The sequence below is a fragment of the Meles meles genome, chromosome 19, assembly GCF_922984935.1.
Source record: "Meles meles chromosome 19, mMelMel3.1 paternal haplotype, whole genome shotgun sequence".
In the NCBI taxonomy this organism is placed as follows: Eukaryota; Metazoa; Chordata; class Mammalia; order Carnivora; family Mustelidae; genus Meles; species Meles meles.
In genome coordinates this window covers 41994964-42015483 of record NC_060084.1, presented here as the reverse complement: position 1 = coordinate 42015483, position 20520 = coordinate 41994964, and the positions used below count along the sequence as shown (strand labels likewise).

At 44.2% G+C, this 20520-nt stretch overlaps 1 protein-coding gene across 2 annotated transcripts; it reads right to left on the bottom strand.

Annotated features, from left to right (window-relative positions):
• Positions 1-2605: 2605 nt before the first annotated feature.
• On the bottom strand, positions 2606-20350 carry ZNF599 (zinc finger protein 599). 2 transcript variants are annotated; one of them, XM_045989322.1, is made up of 4 exons: positions 20002-20350; positions 17849-17975; positions 15715-15810; positions 2606-5196 (listed from the first exon to the last, which is right to left on the bottom strand). In XM_045989322.1, the coding sequence occupies exons 1-4, from the start codon at positions 20017-20019 to the stop codon at positions 3671-3673; spliced, it is 1767 nt and encodes a 588-aa protein (XP_045845278.1). In that variant the 5' UTR covers positions 20020-20350; the 3' UTR covers positions 2606-3670. The 2 variants fall into 2 exon arrangements, with proteins under 2 accessions (XP_045845278.1, XP_045845279.1); XM_045989323.1 differs by lacking the exon at positions 15715-15810.
• Positions 20351-20520: the final 170 nt, after the last annotated feature.

Genomic DNA, 20520 nt, shown 5'->3' with positions numbered 1-20520 from the left:
CACCCCTCCACCCCGCCCAAGAGGCGGTCATGCGAGACTATCCTCTCGTATTTGATTGGACTGATTTCCTGAAATGGTCATTAAACACTTTTATGTCTATGTACCTGAGGGATATTAATCTTTAAATTTCTTTATTATGTTTTTGCATTAGGGTAATGCTGGTTATGTTTTTGTATTAGGGTAATGCTGGCTTCTTCATAGAATGAGTTAGGAAATATTTCCTTGTTTTCAGAAAGAGTGTGTGTAACCGTAGTAAAATATCTTCCTAATAATTTTTATACAATTTACAGGAAAACCACATGCATTTGCAGTTTTCATCACAGAATGGTGTTTACAGTCACTTGTCATCTCTTTAGTGTCTATCAAATCTACAGTGATGCCTGCCCATCATTCCTGATATTGGAAATTTCATTTTTCTTTTTTTATTTCCCAGTCAGTTTTTCTAGGGGTTTGTCAATTTCATTAGCCTTTAAAAAATCCATTTCTAGTGTGTTAATTTTTCTGTATATTTTCTATTTCTGCTATTAGCTTTATCATTTATCTCTACCTAATTTGGACTTAATTTCTTTTTTAAAAAAATTTACTTATTAGAAAGAGAGATAGTGCAGTACGGATTGGGGAGAGGAATATCAAGCAGATTCCAGGAGCATGGAGCCCAACACAGGGCTCAATCCCATGACTCTTGAAATGTGAGATCATGACCTGAGCCAAAATCAAGAGTCAGGCACTTGACCAACTATGCCACTGAGGCATCCAGTGCTGTCCAGTGTCTGTAAGTGCAAGAAGGCTGTGATGGACCTTAAAGTACACACATGTGTTAGATCGACTACCTTTGGGCAGTTGTACTGCTGTTGGCTCAGAGTTCAATTCCAGTGAGTCAACAATATGGCACATCCTCAAGTAGGAAGAAGAAATGCACTGATCTGTACATGAAACCATTCCAGAAAGTGTTAAAAATATCTTTCATAGTGGGTGATGAAGCTATGAAAAAGATAAAAAAAGCAGCTCAAATTGTGGATTCGTGAGATAAAGACCCATAAAAAAATATAGGAAGACATTGTTCTGAGACTGAAAGCCAAAATTTAGTCCTTACCCAGATAGGGACTATGTGAAACCTGATCAGCTAGTCGGCTGGCTTGCACTTTTCAAGAGACAATACGGTATGAACTGTGTAGATAAGGCAGGTCCTGCAGATCAGGAGGCTGTGGAATAATTGTTTAAATACCTGCTAAATGTTAATACAAAGTGTTATGTGGAAGAGCACGTTTCAATGCCAGTGAGACTGGCTTGTTTTCATTGGCTCTTGGCAAATGATCCTATACAATGCAAATGGCCTCCAAATCCCATCTTCAAAGTATTCAAATATCGTGCAATCTTGCTATTGTGTGTCAATACCCACAGGAACCGACTAGTGCAAACCCCTAAAGGTGTACAGAACCCCAAATCCACAAGAACGTAAAAGGAAACTCTACTTCGGGAGTTTGAGGTAATGACATAGGAGATATCAGAAACATTCTGGGATCGCTTCAACAACTGCTCATCCAAGAAGCTGACTGCTATCTCCAGGGAAGAAACCTTGTCTCCAAGGTGTATTGATTTTGAATAATGCCCCAGTCCATTGCCATGAAGAACTTGCAAATGCCCACCCCAACCTAGATATTCCGTCATGCTCCTAACCACTAGGTCTGTCCCCTAACCTCTCAATCAGGACATAATAAAGCTTTCATGGTGCACAACATGAGGGAACTTTATGGTAAACCAATACAACACCACAAGGAAACCACATGACGGACTACTGGAAGTCGGTTGCTCTGTGCACCGTTGGTGATCGTGGTGCACAGCCTGGTACAGTACCAGGCAGACCACTATCAGTGACATCTGGAAAAATGGCCAGACTGCCTGAAAAATTTCAAAGACTTGGCAGTGTTATGGAAAATATAAAGGTCAGTGTCAAACACATAATGCGTGTCGGATGGCAAATAAGTGGAAAAATCTTCAGGGACGTGAGGGAGGATGTGGAAGAAATTTTGGCAGAAAAGGTAGTATAACCCACTAAGCCCAGAAGAGATGGCAAAACAAGGCACTTAAGTCAGTGATGATGAAGATAGGGATGAAAATCCATCTACCACTGAGTGAACTGTCCCTCTCACAGCAGCCATATCAGAATGAAATTCTGCCTTGAAAGAATTTTCAATGACATGAAACAATGTGACCCTATTAGCAAATGCAGCCTTGTGTAATTTTTCAAGGCACTTCAGTGGCTTGAAATAAGTACCATCAACTATTCCTTTGGTTTTCTTGGGGTAAGTCAAGGTCAAGAAGTGCACTGCCCCCCTCACATCCCACAGCTCTATCAAAACTATTTAATATTAATCTTTGATTAATTTTAACTTTTTCTGTACTTTCTTTGCATGACTGTACAGTAATGCATAGTGTAGGTGTTCACATTACTGTACTGTTTACTGTGTTTATGTACAAGTACTAAATTGTGTGTATTGTATGAATAACTTGAAGTACAGTGACAATAGAATACACTACACAAAATGATGTAATTGAAATACTTTTATTTTAATATTACAAATAATTTATTTCTGAGAAACATAAATTCAATTCAGGTGCCTTTAAATGGAAAAAAAAATCCATGATAGGTTATGCATTGATTGGTTGATGAAAATGTGAACAGAGGCTCAGATGAACATAAGTCTGCATTTCCCTTAGGAGCAATGGTTCAATATTAATTCAGTGTTTGTGATGGATTTACAGAATACAACTACAATGAATAACAAGAATTGACTAAATATACGAGTGTGTGTATGTGTGTTAAGTATTTCATGACTCGGGCCTCTAAATCTCTCACCAACATTTACGCTCCTCAAGGGTAAAAATTACAATGTTTTAGAATAAGGAATATTTTCAAGAAATGATGGCAGCAGAGCTGCCTTCAATGTTCCAACTCTCCTGATGATAGATATATAAAAAACACACAGGGGTGGCTCAGTTGGTTAAGCGTCTGCCTTTGGCTCAGGTCATGATCCCAGAGTCCTGGGACTGAGCCCCACATCAGACTCCCTGCTCAGTGGGGAGCCTGCTTCTCCCTCTCCCCCATTCATGTTCTCTCTCGCTCTCTCTCAAATAAATAAATTTTTAAAAACACACACACACACACACACATAAAGGGAATGAGGTCTTTCTATCATACCTATGCCATTCCCCACCCCAACCCCAATGACAAATTATCACAAGCCTGGTAGGGAAATTGGAAAGAAGCTGTACACTCTTTTCTTTTCCCTTTCCCTTCTACATTTCCTCCTCCACCCCTCATTGTACTTTTAAAACACCCTTGAGGTGGTTTTATAATATAAATATAGGAAGAATTCTTGCAGACACATTTCCTAAATGCATAACCACTGGGTCTCACTTGTGGATGATTCTCGGGGGTAGTTTAAGGGTCTAGGCTGGGTCAATTTCTAGTATGACCCTTGAGATGACCTGCCACAAAAAGCTTTCACATGGATGGCAATTATGTTTCTCTTCAGTATGAATTCTCAGATAATGAGCAAGATATTTCACTGGCCAAAAGGTTTTCCTGAATGGTCATATTCAAAAGAAAAGGTACTTCACCAGTAGGTGTTCACTAAAATTAACTGATGTAAACAACCTGCACAGGCCTTTAAACTCTGGTATGAATTTTTCGATGGTGAGTGAAGGATGAACTGTGGCTGAAGGTTTTTCCACATTCGCCACATTCAAAGGGTTTCTCTCCAGTGTGAGTTCTCATGTGCTGAGTTAAAGCAAAGTTGTCACAAAAAGCCTTCTTACAGTCTTTGCACTCATACGGTTTTTCTCCAGTGTGGATCCTATTATGACGAACAAAATTTGCAGGTTGGGTAAAGGCCTTCCCGCATTCTCTGCATACGTAGGGCTTCTCACCAGTGTGAATCCTCATGTGTCGAGTAAAGGAAGAGCTGTAGTAAAAGGCTTTTGCACATTCTTTACACTCCAAGGGTTTTTCCCCACTGTGGGTCCTATTATGTCGGATAAAAACAGAGTGGTGTGTAAAGGCTTTTCCACAGTCACTGCACTTATAGGGCCTCTCGCCAGTGTGAATCCTCATGTGTTGGATTAAGGAAGAGCTGTCACAGAAGGCTTTCCCACAGTCCTTGCATTCAAAGGGCTTCTCTCCAGTATGAGTCCTCTTGTGTCGGATAAAAGTAGAGCGGTGAGTGAAGGCCTTTCCACAGTCGTTGCACTCATAGGGTTTCTCTCCAGTGTGAATCCTCATGTGCTGAGTGAAGGAGGAGCTGAGGCAAAACGCTTTTCCACATTCTTTGCACAAGAAGGGTTTTTCTCCTGTGTGGGTCATATTGTGCTGGATAAAAGTAGAGCGGTGAGTGAAGGCCTTTCCACATTCACCACACTCATAGAGTTTCTTTCCAGTGTGAATCCTCATGTGTTGAGCAAAGGAAGAGCTGTAGTAAAAAGCTTTTCCACATTCTTTGCACAAAAAGGGCTTTTCCCTGGTGTGGGTCATATTATGTTGGTTAAAAGAAGAGCGGTGGGTGAAAGTTTTACCACATTCTTTGCACTCATAGGGCTTATCTCCAGTGTGAATGCGCTGGTGCTCTGTGAGGTGAGACCTGCGTTTGAACGCCTTCCCACACTCAACGCACTTGTATGGTTTTTCCCCAGTATGAAACCTCATGTGTCGAATGAAGTCTGCCATATAACGGCAGGCTTTCCCACATTCGCTGCATTTAAAGGGCTTCACTCCAGCATGAATCTGCTGATGCCGAACAAGGGCCCAGTTCTTGCTAAACCTTTTCCCACATTCTTTGCATTTATACAGGCTATTCCTTGCATCTGTCACAGAGTCTTTTCCTGGTCCTTGCTCATGTTCACGTAGATCACCTTGTGTAGTGACTCGCTCCTGCAAAACCGTGAAACACAAACGATCGCTGGTCTCCAAATCATCATGTTTATGGGTCAGCTTCCTAGGGCATGTCTCCTTGTGGGGGTCTGCCCCTGGCCTCAAGTTCGCTTCCCACACTTCTGATAGCTTCTCCTGATCCATTGCTTGCCCCAACCTGGACTCCCTTGAGACTCCCTGGGTCACTTGTTCCTCAAAGGGGGCTTCCTCAGTGAAGAAGGCAAGCGGAGAAGCAGTAAGCTCTGTGGTCCCAGGTTTTGCTTTTTCACCTGAAGGAAATCCAATACAGAAAGGTGTCTATTAGTCACGTCAACATAGAACAAACAAAATTACCATTAGGGGTAGAATGAAGATGAAAATAATTCCTCTAATGCCTGTGGCATTTATACACTTACTAAGCCCAGGTTTACAATTTCTTTCCTCACTAATCCTTGGACTCTAGACGTCTCTAAAAGGCAACTCAGGAAGAAAAGCTGGGGCAGGGCATGCAGAATCTGGAGTGGAGACGTCTCCTCACTCTCCAGAATAGGGGAGGGCGGGCAGAGTAATGACTACACTGCTTGTCATGACTGTGCCCTAACAGCTCATGGTATGACCGCACAGGGAAGGGGCACCTAACCTGACCCACGTGGGAGACAGAAAGAGGTCAGTGGAGGCTATGTGGAGAAGGTGCTGTGGTAGCTTATTTCTAAAGAAGAGCAGGGTTTCCCTGATAGAGGAATTAGGGGTGAAACTGCAGCAGATGACGGAAGTACAACATGTGGTGTGTTGAGAGAATTCTGGATGCCAGGCAAACTGAAGTGGATGGGATGATGGTGGAGATGAGGAGGGAGTGGCAGGCAGGGACAGAGGAGAAAAAAAAAATCTCAGGATTCTGGGCTGGGGGATAGTGGGAGATGGTGAGAAACTGCTGGGTGGGCGTACTGAGTCTGCTTCATCTGAGTAAAGACCAGGTGAACAGACACCAAATAGATACCTATTCTAGATTCATCTAGATTCTAGATGAAGAGAATTATAAATTTACCACATTAATGTAGATCTATATGAAAAGGGAGACTACGTTATCCTCAAATCCATCTATAAATTCAATACAACTTCAGATAAAATCCTGATAGAATTTTTCAAGGATGTTGACAAAATGATTTCTCACTTTGTGGAATTTATACAAATGAACAAACAGACCAGGCTATCTCCGCAGAAGAATAAAGAAGGGAGTCTTGCCCTTTGAGGAATTAGAATTATGATGACTATGTGCATCAAGGCAGTATGATGTGGGCATAGATTTAAGATCAACTGTCAAGCTGTCAAAGGAAAAAAACAGAATTAAGAGCTCAGAAATGTATGTATGAACTTTGAAATATGACAGAAGTCGCAGAGAGGCCCAGTGGGAAAAAGAGGGATTATTCCACAAATGGATCTCGAGAAATCATTTCCCATACGGGGAAAAAAGAAACCACATTCCTACTCTCACAACAGACTGATTAAGACCTGTCAGAAGCACAACACTCACAACATTTAGTAAACAGTAAAAATGATTATCTTTTAGATCTTGGGAAAGTGAAAGATTTCATAAACAAGATAAAAAACCATTCACTGTAAATGAAAAGACTAGGCAATCTGACTAAACTAAATATAATTTTTTAAAAGGCAAACAAGGGTATCTACATTAATATCAGATACCATAGACTACAGAGCAAAGTAAATGAGAAAAAGGGGACATTATAGAATGATAAAAAAAAAAATCAATCCACCAGGAAGACATAACAATCCTAAAACTGTACGCAACAAATACCACAGCCTCAAAATAACCCAAAAACTGAGTTCAACAGAGAAACAGACAAAACCACAATTACAGCTGGTAAGTTCAGCACTCCACATCCAAAATGAAAATTAAGCATATTGGTACGAACTGACATTTCACAGAAGATAGACATTAGCCAATCAACATATGAAGAGGTGCTCAACTTTCCTGGATGAGGGAAGGGCAAAAATACCACAAGGAGATACCATATTATATTCACCCGATTGAACAAACTTACGAATGTGATAGTAGCAAGAGTTGGAAAGGATGCAGAGTCACAGAATCGTTAGTACAACGCAGGTGAAGTGTAAACAGGTAAGAATCCATTTGAGAAAACAGCAGGGCAGCATCTACTGAAGTCCTCCTTTTGCTCACCTATAATCATTGAAAAATTCTAGCCCTAGGAACACTACTAAGAGAAATTCTTACACATACGCATGAGGACATATGTATGTGAATTTCCACAACAGCATTCTTTGTGGGTATAAGAAACTAGAAACGTGAAAATGCCCATGAAAATAAATGAATACATTGTATTATATTCATGAAAAGGACTACAGCAGAAAAAAAAAAAGAGTGAACTATACGACATGCATGGGGAATCTAAATAATATACTGCTGAATAAAAAGTATAAATCACATAAGACAATATAACCTATGTTATACTTTCCATAAAGTTCAAATAAAAAAGCACGTGTACACTTGAGTATAATGAATGTTTAAGTCTGTTTTGAGAACATCAGTTTATGTGGCATCATAAAAACATGTACGTAGGATACATGCATTCCTGTGTTTACTGCAACATTATTTACAGTGACCAAGATATGGCCCAAGTGTTCACTGACTGAGGCATGGATAAAGAAGATGAGTTATACATATACAGTGGAATATTATTCAGCCATAAAAATGAAAGAAATCTTGTCATTTGCAATAACATGGATGCAACTAGAGAGTATAATGCTAAGTGATCAGAGAAAGACAAATACCACATGACTTCAATTATATGTGGAATTTAAGAAACAAAACAAATGAGCAAAGGGTAAAAAAGAGACAGACAGACAGACAGACAGAGACAAACCAGGAAACAGATTCTTAACTACGGAGAACAAACTGATGGTTACTAGAGGGGAAGTGAGTGGGTGGGAGGATGGGTTAAAAAGGTGATGGGGATTAAGGAATGCACTTGGCATGATGAGCACCCGGTGATTAAGATAAAAACATACACACACACATATATATATATATATCTTCATTTATTTTTTTAGCCTTATGTACTGTGGTAAAATATATATGTAACATAAAATTAAACATTTTAAGATAAAACAATCTTAAAATGTAATGGATAAAATAATTAGATGAAGTGGAAAAACTCCTTGAAAGATTCAAATTACCAAAACTGACACAAGAAAATATATGAATAGCCCTTATATTTACCCCCAAAGCAAATTTTGTTATGGACTCCATGTTTGTGTTCCCCCAAAATTCATGTGTTGAAGCCCTAACCTTCAATGTGAATTTGGAGATAGGGCCTTTATGGAAGCAACTGAGGTTAAATGAGGAGATCGGGTAGCTCCCCGATCTGGCAGGATTAGTGTCCTTCTAAGAAGAGACACCAGAGTGTTCTCCCTCTTCTCCTAACCATCACCAGCACTCATACAACACCTAGGAAAGAGTATGGTCTCCCTTTGTCTTCTTATGAGGACACAAATCCCATCATGGGGGCTCCACCCTCATGAGCTCATCCAAACCCAATCATCTCCCCAAATCCCAACCTGATAGCATCACACTGGAGGTCCTAACCCCCAGCTCCAATTATGAATTTGGGGAGGACACATGACAATGTTCACAATAACATAAGAAAAGGTATGTCAATCAACCAGCCCAGGACATGGCAAATGTTCAGTAAGCTGTACACCCCTATCATCATTCTTAGAGGTGCTGCACTTGCCAGTCAGAATGTCAGCAGTAACGTGAATAAGAACATTTTCAGCAGTGTGGTGCTGAGAAACACTACTGGGTCTCAAAAAATAAATACCGGCTCCCCAGGATGCATAGCAGCTGACAACTCCTATGCATGTCTACCGGGAATGTGAAGTGCTTCAGTCTCTTTGAAACTGTTCGGTGGTTTCTACTGAAGCTAATCATACATCTACACCATGATCCACTCATTTGCATATTCCCAACAGAAATGTGTGCTTAGATCCAACAAAAAATATGATCAAGAATATTCACAGCTGCATTCTTCACAATATTCTGAAACTGGAGAACAAGCCAGATAACAGGAAAATGGATATATAAAACCTATTCATTCACTGAGACATTGCCCAGTTAAGAAATAACTCTGAATTTTGCAACCCAGATGAGGGAACCTCAGAGCCACAATTGTCAAAAGAAGACAGACATAACAGTATTATGTACTGTGGGGGGGTCCATTGATAAGTCTTTAAAACTTTAAAACAATCTTTAAAACAGTCTTTAAATAGTCTTTAAAACAATCTAGTGATTGAGTCGAATGCCGGCTACTTCGGTAAAAGGGGATATTAATAAAGAGGGAGCAGAAGAAACCTGGGAGGTGCTGGAAATATTTCTTGACCTGTGTGGTGGATACTTGGGTTTATACATGTAATATTTCATAAGATGAACCTTTAAAATCTATATATTCACTGTAAGTGACACCGTCAAACAGCAATTAAAGAAAACAGTAAAACAGTAACAGGGAAGCCTAGAAGTCCTAGGTAACTGTCTCTTCAGAGAATGAGAAAAGTCCTCCCAGAAGCTTACTTGTTCCCATGAAATAGAGTCATCAACAGTTACATGTGTTGGAGAGCCAAGAGCATTTTGGTTTCATGCTTCCCCCACGCATCTGAAACTTCACTGTGTTTTCCATGTTGAGTTTAGAGAAGGTGAAGATACAGAAGGGGCAGGAAGTAAGTGAAGATCAAGGTCCCGGAGGAAGCAGCCTCCTGTACGGAATCTCCTAATTCCTACCTCGTGGTGCTCACACCCTGCGATGACGCTCTCGGGCGGAATGCCAGGTTGGCTTCTAAAGAACACACTGTGGCCAGGCAGCAGAATGGAAAGGATGGGGCTGTGTGCTACATCCCATTGCTGGAGTCTCTCCCACCACCACCTGATCTGAAGAAGGAAGGTGACAGGTGTGAGGGGTCCCTGACTGTGGCGTGAGGCGGCCCCTCCAAGTTGTGTCTGGGTCTCTGAGCCACAGATGGGAAACAGGAAATAAGGGATATTTCAAGCTACACTTGCGGGAATACTGCCAGGCAGCAACAGATAACTAATACATCTGAGAAGTCAGGCGACAGTGTGATCTAGACTCTGCTGGGGGAACTCGCCACGCTGGGCATAAGAACTCTCCCACAGAAGTGAGAAGGAGGGCGCAGGATGAGTCTGTCCGGGGTAAAGGGAAAGAAGGCCAAGTGCGTAGTCTCTCTTCTGAATGTGAAGTGGGTCACGTGCTGAGTTACCAGCAGCAAGGTGGGTGGTGGTATCTGGAAGGACGGTGAGCGGACGGGGAAGCGGATGGAAGACAGAGAGGGGACCAGAGGCAGGCAGCAGATGCAGGGAGAGTGGCTGGGAGTCTGCTAGCATCATGCAGGCAAGAGATGAGTACGGCTTGGACGAGGATGCTCATGGGCAAATGACAGAGCTGGCGAAGGTAACAGATTCTGGAGATATGGAAGATGAAACGTGATCGAGATTCAGGAATGGCGGCATAGAGGGTATGAAGACGATGCAGGTGGTGTGGGGTCTTCCTTTTGTTCCTGGCTTCCTTGACTTACGGAATGGTAAGACCAGTAGTTGAAAATGGGGATATGGGAGAAGAGGGCCAAATCATGAGGTTCTTTTTAGGATGACAGTGGGAGACTAGAGCCCTGGAACATTCAAGTGAAGACGTGGAATGGCACAGCGGGGTGAAGGTATGAGACAGCCTCTAAAGGGTAAGGAGGGGAGGGCAGGACACTTGCTGGCCAAGCAGCTGGAAAGAACAGGAGTGGGGAGAGATCACGAATCTGCAGTGATGCTTCTCCATCCTGCTATCCTTTCCATGGCTCCAGCGGCTCTTAGTTCAACTGTGAGGCTGACAAAGGCAAATATCCCCTTGAGGTTTCATAAGACAGAAGGGCAAGAAGAGAACAAGGCTAGGGACTGCATCCGAAAATCCGCTTCGCAAATGGAAGGATGGATACATGCAGGGATGTGCACGCCACACACATCTGCCATGCCACACCCAGTTGTGTGCCCCCAGCCACGCTTGTGTTTTACCCAGCCACGCCCAAGCCAGCACTGCAAGCTCTGCCTAGCCAGACACCCACAGGTGCCACTGCACACCCTGCCCGGTCACTCCCACCTTCATGGGCCACAACCAGCCACGTGCTCTCCATCACCAGTGGGCACTGTGCCCAGCCACCGAGTGCCCAGCTGCTGCCATGCATACACCTAGCCACCAAGACACCCCAACCACTGCACTGCGCACACCAGCCTGCTCCAGCCAACGTTGTGTGCTGTGCTCAGCCTCGTGCCCCCAGCCACCGCAGGACCTCAGGAGATCCTCACAGGACTAGTGGCCTAGGGCCGATCCTGGTAATATGGCCACCCTGCTCCCGAGTTCCCAGGTGGGCACTACTCCCAGAAGCTGGCCTGCCTGCGTCCCACTAACACCACAGAGAACAAGCATAGTCTACAACAGGCAGAGTCAGTGTGGACAACAGCACTGAAAGGAAAAGTGACTCGGACACAGCAACAGGACGTAAGCAACACACATCGGATACTCTCCTGAAGGGCCAAGGTTCTGAACAAGGGGACATCGCACTATAGGGCACTCCAAGACCTCTTCATAGAGTCACCACTTTCAAGAGCGGATGACACAGCTGACTTTTTTTTTTTTTAAGGTGACTTTCTTAACACACAGAAAAAGACATAGAGAAGCAAAGTGAGAGGCAAAAAAATTTATCTGGTGGTAATCATGTATCAAAAAGCACTAATAAATATGCAAAGAATAAAGAGAAAGAAATCCAAATGTATCACCTAAAGAAAATCAGCAAAACATGAAAGAGCAAAAGACAAAAAGGATCAGAGAAAATCTACAGAAACAACCACAAAACAAAATGGCAGCCAATACATATCCATCAATAATTACTCTGAATGTAAATGGGCTAAGTGTTCCAATCAAAAGTTATAGGGTGAAAGAATGGATATAAATGGATATAAACAAGACCCATCTATATGCTGCCTACAAGAGACCCATTTTAGACAAAAAGATATCTGCAGATTGAAAGAGAGAGGATAGAGGGATGCCTGCGTGGCTCAACTGGTTAAGCCTCCAACACTTAAAATTTTTTACTTAAATTCAATTTAGTTAACGTACAGTGTATTATTAGTTTTCGGGGTACAGTGTAGTGATTCATCAGTTGCATAGAATACCCAGTATGCATTACATCAAGTGCCCTCCTTAATGCCCATCATCCCATTACCCCGTCCGCCCACTAACTTCCCTTCCAGGAACCCTCAGGTTGTTTCCCACAGTTAAGAGTCTCTTATGGTTTGCGTCTCTCTCTGTTTTTATCTTACTTTATTCCTTCCCTTCCCCTATGTTTATATGTTTTGCTTCTTAAACTCCACATATGAATGAAATCATATGGTATTTGCCTTTTGCTTAGCATAATACACTTTAGTTCCATCCACCATTGTTGCAAATGGCAAGATTTCATTCTTTTTGATGGCCGAGTAATATTTCTCTCTGTGTGTGTGTTTACACCACATCTTCTTTATCTACTCACCTGTCAGTGGACATCTGGGCTCTTTGCATAGTTCGGGTATTGTAGACACTGCTGCTATAAATATTGGGGTGCATGTGCCCCTTCAAATCACTATGTTTGAATCCTTTGGATAAATACCTAGCAGTGCAATTGCTGGGTCACAGAGTAGCTCTATTTTTAACTTTTTGAGGAACCTCCATATTGTTTTCCAGACTGGCCACCAGCCTGCATTCCCACTAACAGTGTAAGCACGTTCCCCTGTCTCTGCATCCTTGCCAACATCTGTTGTTTCCTGAGTTAATTTTAGCCATTCTGACTGGTATGAGGTGGTATCTCATTGTGGTTTTGATTTGTATTTCCCTGATGTGGAGTGATGTTTAGCATTTTTTCGTATGTCTGTTAGAAACCTCCAACTCTTTTTTTAAAAAGATTTTATTTATTTATTTGACAGAGAGTGAGAGATCACAAGTAGGCAGAGAGGCAGGCAGAGAGATGGGGGGAAGCAGGCTCCCTACTGAGCAGAGAACCCGATGAGGGGCTTGATCCGAGGACCTTGAGATCATGACCTGAGCTGAAGGCAGAGACTTAACCCAATGAGCCACCCAGGTGCCCCTAGAAGCCTCCAACTCTTGATCTCAGCTCAGTTCTTGATCTCAGGGTCATGAGGTCAAGTCGCATAGTGGGCTCTGCCCTTGGTGTGGAGCCTACATTAAAGAAAGAGAGAGAGAGAGAGGAAAGAAGGAAGGGAGAAGGAAGGAAGGAGAAAAAGAAAGAAGGAGAGAATGAAAGAAAGAAAGGGAGGGAGAGAGGAAGGGAGGGAGGAAGAAGAGAAAATGAGAGGACAGAGAAACATCTATCATACAAATGGATGTCAAAGGAAAGCCAGAGCAGCAATACTTATTTTGGACACGTTAAAACAAAGACTAACAAATGACAAAGAAGGACACTATATAATAACAAGGAGGACAGTCCAAGAAGAAAATATAACAATCGTAAATGCTTATGCAATCAACACAGGAGCACCAAAATACATGAAACAGTTTGTAACAATCATAAAGGAACTAATCAATAACAACACAACACTGGCAGGGGACGACAACAACAGCCAAATTATGGAAAGAACCTGTATGTCCACCAACTGAGGAACAGATAAAGAAGATGTGGTATAAAAAAAAAAGAAGAAGGAGAAAGGAAAAAGAAGATGCAGTATATATACGCAATGGAATTTTACTCAATCATAAAAAAGAACGAAATCTTGCCATTTGCAACGACATGGATGGAGCTAGAGAGTATAATGCTAAGTGAACTAATCAGAGAAAGACAAATACCATATGATTTCACTCATGTGGAATTTAAGAAACAAGACAAATGAACATGGGGGGGGGAAGAAGGAACACTAAGAACCAAACTCTTAGCTATAGAGAACAAATGGATGGTTACTGGAAGGGAGGTGGGCCGTGAGAATGGGTTAAATAGGTGATGGGTATTACAAAGGGCACTTGTGACGAGTACTGGGTGTTGTGTGTAAAGGGATGAATCACTAAATTCTACACCTGAAACTAATATTACACTCTAGATTAACTGGAATTTAAATAAAAACTTGGAAGAAAAAAAAGATTAAAAAATAAATTACTAATTCAATTTCTCATTTTAAAAAATCACCATGATTAAGTGGGATTTATTCTTAAGTTGCAAGAGTCATTCAACATTTGTAAATCAATCAATGTGATGGGAAGTGGCCAAGCATTTAGAGCTTTTCTCTTCCTTGGTTCATTGATCACACTGATACAGCACATCAATAAGAGAAAGGATGAGAAGCGTATGATCATTTTAGAGACAGAAAAAGCCTTTGACAAAGTACAACACCTATTCATGATAAAAACCCTCAACAAAATATATTTAGAGGGCCCATACCTCAACACAATAAAGGTCATCTTTAAGAAACCCAGAGCTAATATCATCCTTTATGGGGGAAAACAGAACTTTCCCCCTAAAGTCAGAACAAGGCAGAGATGTCCACTCTCACCACTTTCGTTCAACATAGACTGGAAGTCCTAGCCACAGCAATCAGATAACAAAAGAAATGAAAGGAATCTAAATCAGTAAGGAAGAAGGAAAACTTTCACTATTTGCAGATGACATGATACTACAGAAAACTTGAGAGACTCCACTAAAAAAATTGCTAAAACTGATTCATTTCCCAGTTTGATACAACATGGACCCTGATGCCTGGTTCTTGTCAACGGAATGGAATGGATGCGACATATATGTGCGAGTGGACAGGATTACAGATCTTCCTCGACTTATGATGGGGTGTCCCAGAGCTTAGCCTGGACCACCTGAAACGTGCTCCGTACACTTACATTAGCCTACAGCTGGGCAAAATCATCAAATACGGACTATTTCATAACAAAGTGTTGGATATCTGATGCATGTATTGAATATTGCACCGAAGGGGAAAAACACAATGGTATAAGCGAACTGGCTGTTCACCCGCACGACCCCATGGCGGACTGGGAGCTGCGACTCGCTGCTGCCGCCCAGCATCAGGAGAGACGGTCACGCTGCAGTGTCACCAGCCCAAGAAAAGATCCAAAATTCAATGTCCAGTTTCTACTGAATGCACACTGCTTTCACACCACTGTAAAGTGGAAGAATCCAAAGCTGAACGACTCGAAGGTGGGGACCACCTGTACTCCCCTTCTCTCCTAGTCCTCTTGGCCAGTGGGATGATGCCGGGACGACCTTAAAGCAACAGAATGCACTGGATCCCTAGCTAAATATGTGGCACGGAGTTCCCCTGCTGACCCACAATAACCATGGCATGAATGAGGGAAAAAACCCTTATTAATTTCGTAACTGACCCAGATTTTAGACCCAGCAAGATAGCATTACCTTAGCCTAACTTGTCTATCAAAGGAATAGCAAGATAAGCAACTTCCTCAGTCACGAGGCTGGTGAGTGGCCAAGCATTTAGAGCTTGTCTCTTACTCTGTATAACACGTCCTAACTAATAAAGAAGAGTGTGAAGGGATGGAAAGACAGGAGAAACACAGTGTGGAGTGCTCCATGACCAACCAAGACCCAAGGAAGACCGCGAAAAGAAGCTGCCTGTGGAATTTCAGATGCAGTGATGGGGGTCCTGGGGGTCTGTCAGTTGCCATAAAACCCATATGCCAGGACACCCACCTGCCAGGCTCTCAGCCACCTACCTGCATCCGTGCTTTTGGAGAGGCCTCTCTTCACTGTCCACAGTTCCTGCCCCTGCTCCACTAGGGAGGTCAGCTCTGCTTTTGGAACAGGACGCCCTGTGCATGGAGAGATAAATGGGGCATGGGTACACAGGGAAGGACAAAAGGAGGTCTCGAGTACACAGGAGTATACACCTTTCACACACCACCATGAAACTCCAGAAAAGAAACGACTCTTTCCAGAGGGTGTTCCCTAATGAAGACAGTAGAATTCAACCTCCCCGTGGATCAGAACTACCTGGGGATGTCTGGTTTGAACACAGAACGAATCAAACCAAATCTCTGGGTGTAAGGACAGAACACAGGAAGTCTGAAAAGCCCCCCAGGTGATTGCGGGGCCAGAGGATGGCTAAAAACACTGGACTAAATCACCTGCTGAATGGCATCTACTGCTGTCAGATGTCCGAAGTTGGCCATGACCTAAATCTGCTACCCACTCTGAAGAACAAGCCTTTACTCCAAGTTGGGAAGACAGAGCTGAAGGTGGGGGCCTGCTGCCCGACCTGCTGCTGTAGCATCCCAGGGCTACTTCGAGGATACTGGCCTGATGGCCTGGACCAAGGAGAGAACGCGAACAGACACGCCTGGGTTGGCATCTGCCAGGCCAGGAGCCAGCGTCACCTCAGGGCTTCTCATCAGGCAAAGTCATTACATCTTTCAGGGGTGAAATCAGCATGAGGAGGTTTTCTGGGACACATTCCAAATGCATTTTGCCAAACATGAAGGCTTAAAGACAGGAGGATTCTAGAGAAACCAGTGACTAAGGCACCGGAACCCACAGAAACTCGGACTAGAAGATTCTGTACTGCAGGCAAGAATGCATCCAGCTGTCCGGCAGCGAATGGTCACTGGTGTCTGCCGGGTGCCTGGCCCTGAGCTCAGGCAGCAGGCAGTGTCAAAGTTAAATCAGACCGTCCTTCACCTGTCATGGAACTGAATCCCTGTCCTCACTGGGACTTGGCACCTGTTGGTCCCTCCACCTAGAATACTATTCCCCATGCATGTCCTTTCAACAACTAGTCACAGTGGTCACTAACACCATTTACTGCACTGATGACTGACCTCCCAGGAGAGACAATGTGGACACGAGGCTGGGAGAGCCCCATCATGGTAACCATCTGGACGTCCGGGAAAAGGTAGACCTCGGGCCTCCATCGGTTCGTATTCAAACTGATTTCTGGGAAAATTCGCCATTTCAAGTTTCAGTGCAAAAATATTTGGGATTACTGACTAGTACGTATAATAAATACATGCGTCACACTTGCTGTGTTCCCAGTTCTATTCTAAGCACTTCACAGATACTAGGTCACTTCGGCTAAGTCAAAGATTACAATGAAAATACAATAAAATCCAAATAACTGTATTAGGTCCCAGGAAGCTCACGCTGCCTCCTCAAGGCTCCATGTCATACAGCTCTTCTTCCTGAAGGGAAAATCGGCCAACAGACACAGGACAGCTAGAGATGCAGCACCAAGCCCAGACTCTTCCAACAACAATCAGAAGGCAGGAAAGAGGAAGGAAAAAGGAGGAGCTTTCTTAGATGCCCATCAACACCATTTGAGGAGATGTCTGTACACCCTCTACAATGATCTCCCTCAGCAGCAGAGAAGCAAGGCGCAGGCCTTAGGAAATAAGGGACAACTCTGCAGGTACCAGAAGCCAAAGCCATTTAGCTGAGATTATGCTGTGTGGAAAAATACCATGAGCACTGATGCCAAATATCTCCCTGTTTGTCTGACTCACCCACTGGGAGAACTTTCTATTACCCACAGGTCCTGCTAACTGGGCTGTGAGGACATTTGACCCAACCAAACTGAACTAATCACTTTAGTTCTTATGGAGATCTGGAATAAGGACGTCAGGATGAGGCCAGCTTATGCTGGACACTTGGGTAAAAATGTTGAAAATTATGTTTCTTATACAATAATCCCTGTTGCACACACAGGGAGGCCAATAAGAGGTTAGAACAGAATATGCGTAGGCTGTGGGGAGACAGGAAGGTGGGTCCCAGAGACCTTCTCAATCAACCATGCTTAGAGAGAAAGAGTGGAATGAAAGCCTGTGGGTACCACTCAGGAGAGTACTGAATCCTTACCCAGTGAGACCAGGAGCCCACAAGTCTCCAACATCACATCCCGGTATAAGGTCCTCTGGGCTAGGTCCAGGCATCTCCATTCCTCCCCAGTGAAGGTCACGGCCACATCCTGGAAGGACACCAAAGCCTAGAACATGAAACAGAGATGGTGGGTGACCATACATTATTAGATGAGATGCGAACCTATTGATTGACCTCCGGCAGAAGTCCAGAAAGGCCTCAGGCCTGAACCCCCGAGTATCTCCTGAGAAACCCAGCTCTGTTGTGGGCTCAGGAGGGAGGCACATGGTGCCTCTGATAGAATAAAAGATGTGGAAGAGCAAAGCCTCCTGGGCAGGAAGTCACTGGAGAAAGACACAAAACCAGGATCACTTCATGTAGGCGGTAAGGGGCAGAGAGTAAGGCCCCAAGGTAAGCACCATCATCTCCACTCACAAGCAGCAAATGGAGGCTCAAAGCCAAATGGAACAGGGGCGCCTGGGTGGCTCAGTGGGTTAAGCCTGTGCCTTCAGCTCAGGTCATGATCTCAGGGTCCTGGGATCGAGCCCCGTAACGGGCTCTCTGCTGGGCAGGGAGCCTGGTTCTCCCCTCTCTCTGCCTGTCTCTCTGCCTAGTTATGATCTCTCTCCGTGTCAAATAATGAATAAGATCTTAAGGGGGAAAAAAAAGCCAAGTGGAACAGAGTTGTATGTTTAATGAGAAGGGGCAAGAACTGAACCCAGGCCCCTCGGGTCCTGCCATGGTGGGGGGGGGGGGGTTAGATTTAATCTAAGTATGACATAGTCCCAGAGAGAAAAATCTTTCAATCATCAATCCATTATTGGTCAGGTACTGGTCAGGTCCAGCACTGTTCTAGGCCTGGAGATGGAGCAGAGAACAGCAGCTCACACTCTGGGGCTTAAAGAAATGACCAAGACCAAATCATACGGCCCTAAGAGCTCAAAAAACAACAAAAGAGAATGAACTGATTGCAAACATTAGGGGACTTAGGTGGGGTAACCAGGGAAGGCCTCTCTCAGGGGACACTGGAATGAGGCTGGAGTGAAGTTGGGGAGCAGGCCAGGTAGGAAAGATCAATAACTAACATAAGTCCCAAAGGTGGTCAGAGCTAGGACGAGTGAACCGGAGGACTTGCTAGAGAGTAACTTCAGGCCTGTTGTGTTTGCAACCCAAGAGACACAGCATTCCTGTACATTGTCACTAATGAATATGGGACTCACTCTTCAAGCACAGGTCTCCCCCACTATCTGAAAGCACAGTGTTCCTAGGAAAACATCCTTAAGCCAAAATGCGGTAAAGTGAAAAGTATCCCCCAACTTTCTCAAGGTCCCCCTTACTGCTAACTTTGCTTTTAGGAAAAACTTACATTGGCACCTGTTCTCACCAACCAAAAGAAACTCCAAGAGGGTTTTTGTTTTTATCTTACTAACGTAGTCTCTCCTAAAAGCTAGTGGCAAAATCCAAACCTTTGGAAAGTGGGGGAACCTGAGTAAGAAAATGTGTTCTACGGGAAAATGGATTCACTGCTGCAAGCTGGAAACCAGCTTCACTTGTAAAACAGAGATGGCAACTGCAAACTTCAATCTGTGACTGTCTTGTGTTCCCACCTGTCCAGGGACCTTCCACACCAATCAGAGAAGCAGCAATTCAAAAACGCAGGTCGCATCCCTTCTCCCAACTTCCAGCTGGGTAGAGGTCTGTGGCAAGGAGGCCCAAAGGCCAGAGTCTCCCTGGTGTGAGCCTAAGAGCAGAGCAGGGCCAGCTTGGTCCCTCTCAGAATCGCACCAAGGGTGACTGCTCTCTGAGCATGTCACACACATGTCACACACACACACCCTCTCTGGTTCCCTCGACTGAGAGAGAATAATCGTTAATACACAGCATTCCAATTTTAGACCCGAAGGAATGGAAGCCAATGGCCATGAAAAGGCAAGCTGAGGTCAGAGGCAGAAATGGAAGCCCCCCCTTCTAACCCCCGGGTTCAGAACCTCGAGTTAGGGGTGATTAGATCTACACCCTTCCCCGTCGTATTCCCCCGGGACCTCCAGACCCAAGAGCATTAAGAAGGAATGGCGAGGAGTCCCAGGGTCAATATCACTGCGGTCTGAACCGTGAGGACCCAAGCGCGTGAGCCTGCGCGACCCTCCACTTACCAGCGCCGGCGCCGCCATGAGGTCCAGGGACAGAGCGAGACCGCGAGAAGCAGCGAGTATACCGCGTCCAGCGGGCTCAGCCGACCCCTCACCCCAGCCCTGGGCCGGGTGACCAGGGACCTCGGTCTCCACTGTGTAAAGCCTCAACAGTGTCCCCAGAGGGTGCCTCGGGAACGAAGGGCTAGTGCCGAGGCGCCGGACAGGCTTAGGGAGACAGCCCCGTTACAGGTGCTGTCGGGCTCATACAAAACCGTGGATTTAGGTCTTATCCTCCTCACTGTCCTTTGCTGAGTCTGGAAGACCATGCTGGGAGCGGCCTCTCCTCAGCGTTCAACCTAGAGGCGCAGATCAACACAAACATCACTACGCCAAATGACGTCCTAAAGCAAGACGCTACAAATCCCGCCCACGGTGCGGGAGAAACGCCCCTCTCCACTCTCTGTCATTGGCTGAGCGTCAATCTTCGACGTCAGAAGCACGGCTTTCTGGGTAATGTAGTTTTTGACTGCAACTAGGCAA

Excerpts from the sequence above, each read along its gene's own strand:
- ZNF599 (XM_045989322.1), bottom strand. Across the intron at positions 15,811-17,848 it reads TGGGCTCCTGGTCTCACTGG|GGCGTCCTGTTCCAAAAGCA; the intron begins GTAAGGATTCAG and ends CTCCATGCACAG. Across the intron at positions 5,197-15,714 it reads CTCCAAAAGCACGGATGCAG|GTGAAAAAGCAAAACCTGGG; the intron begins GTAGGTGGCTGA and ends GATTTCCTTCAG.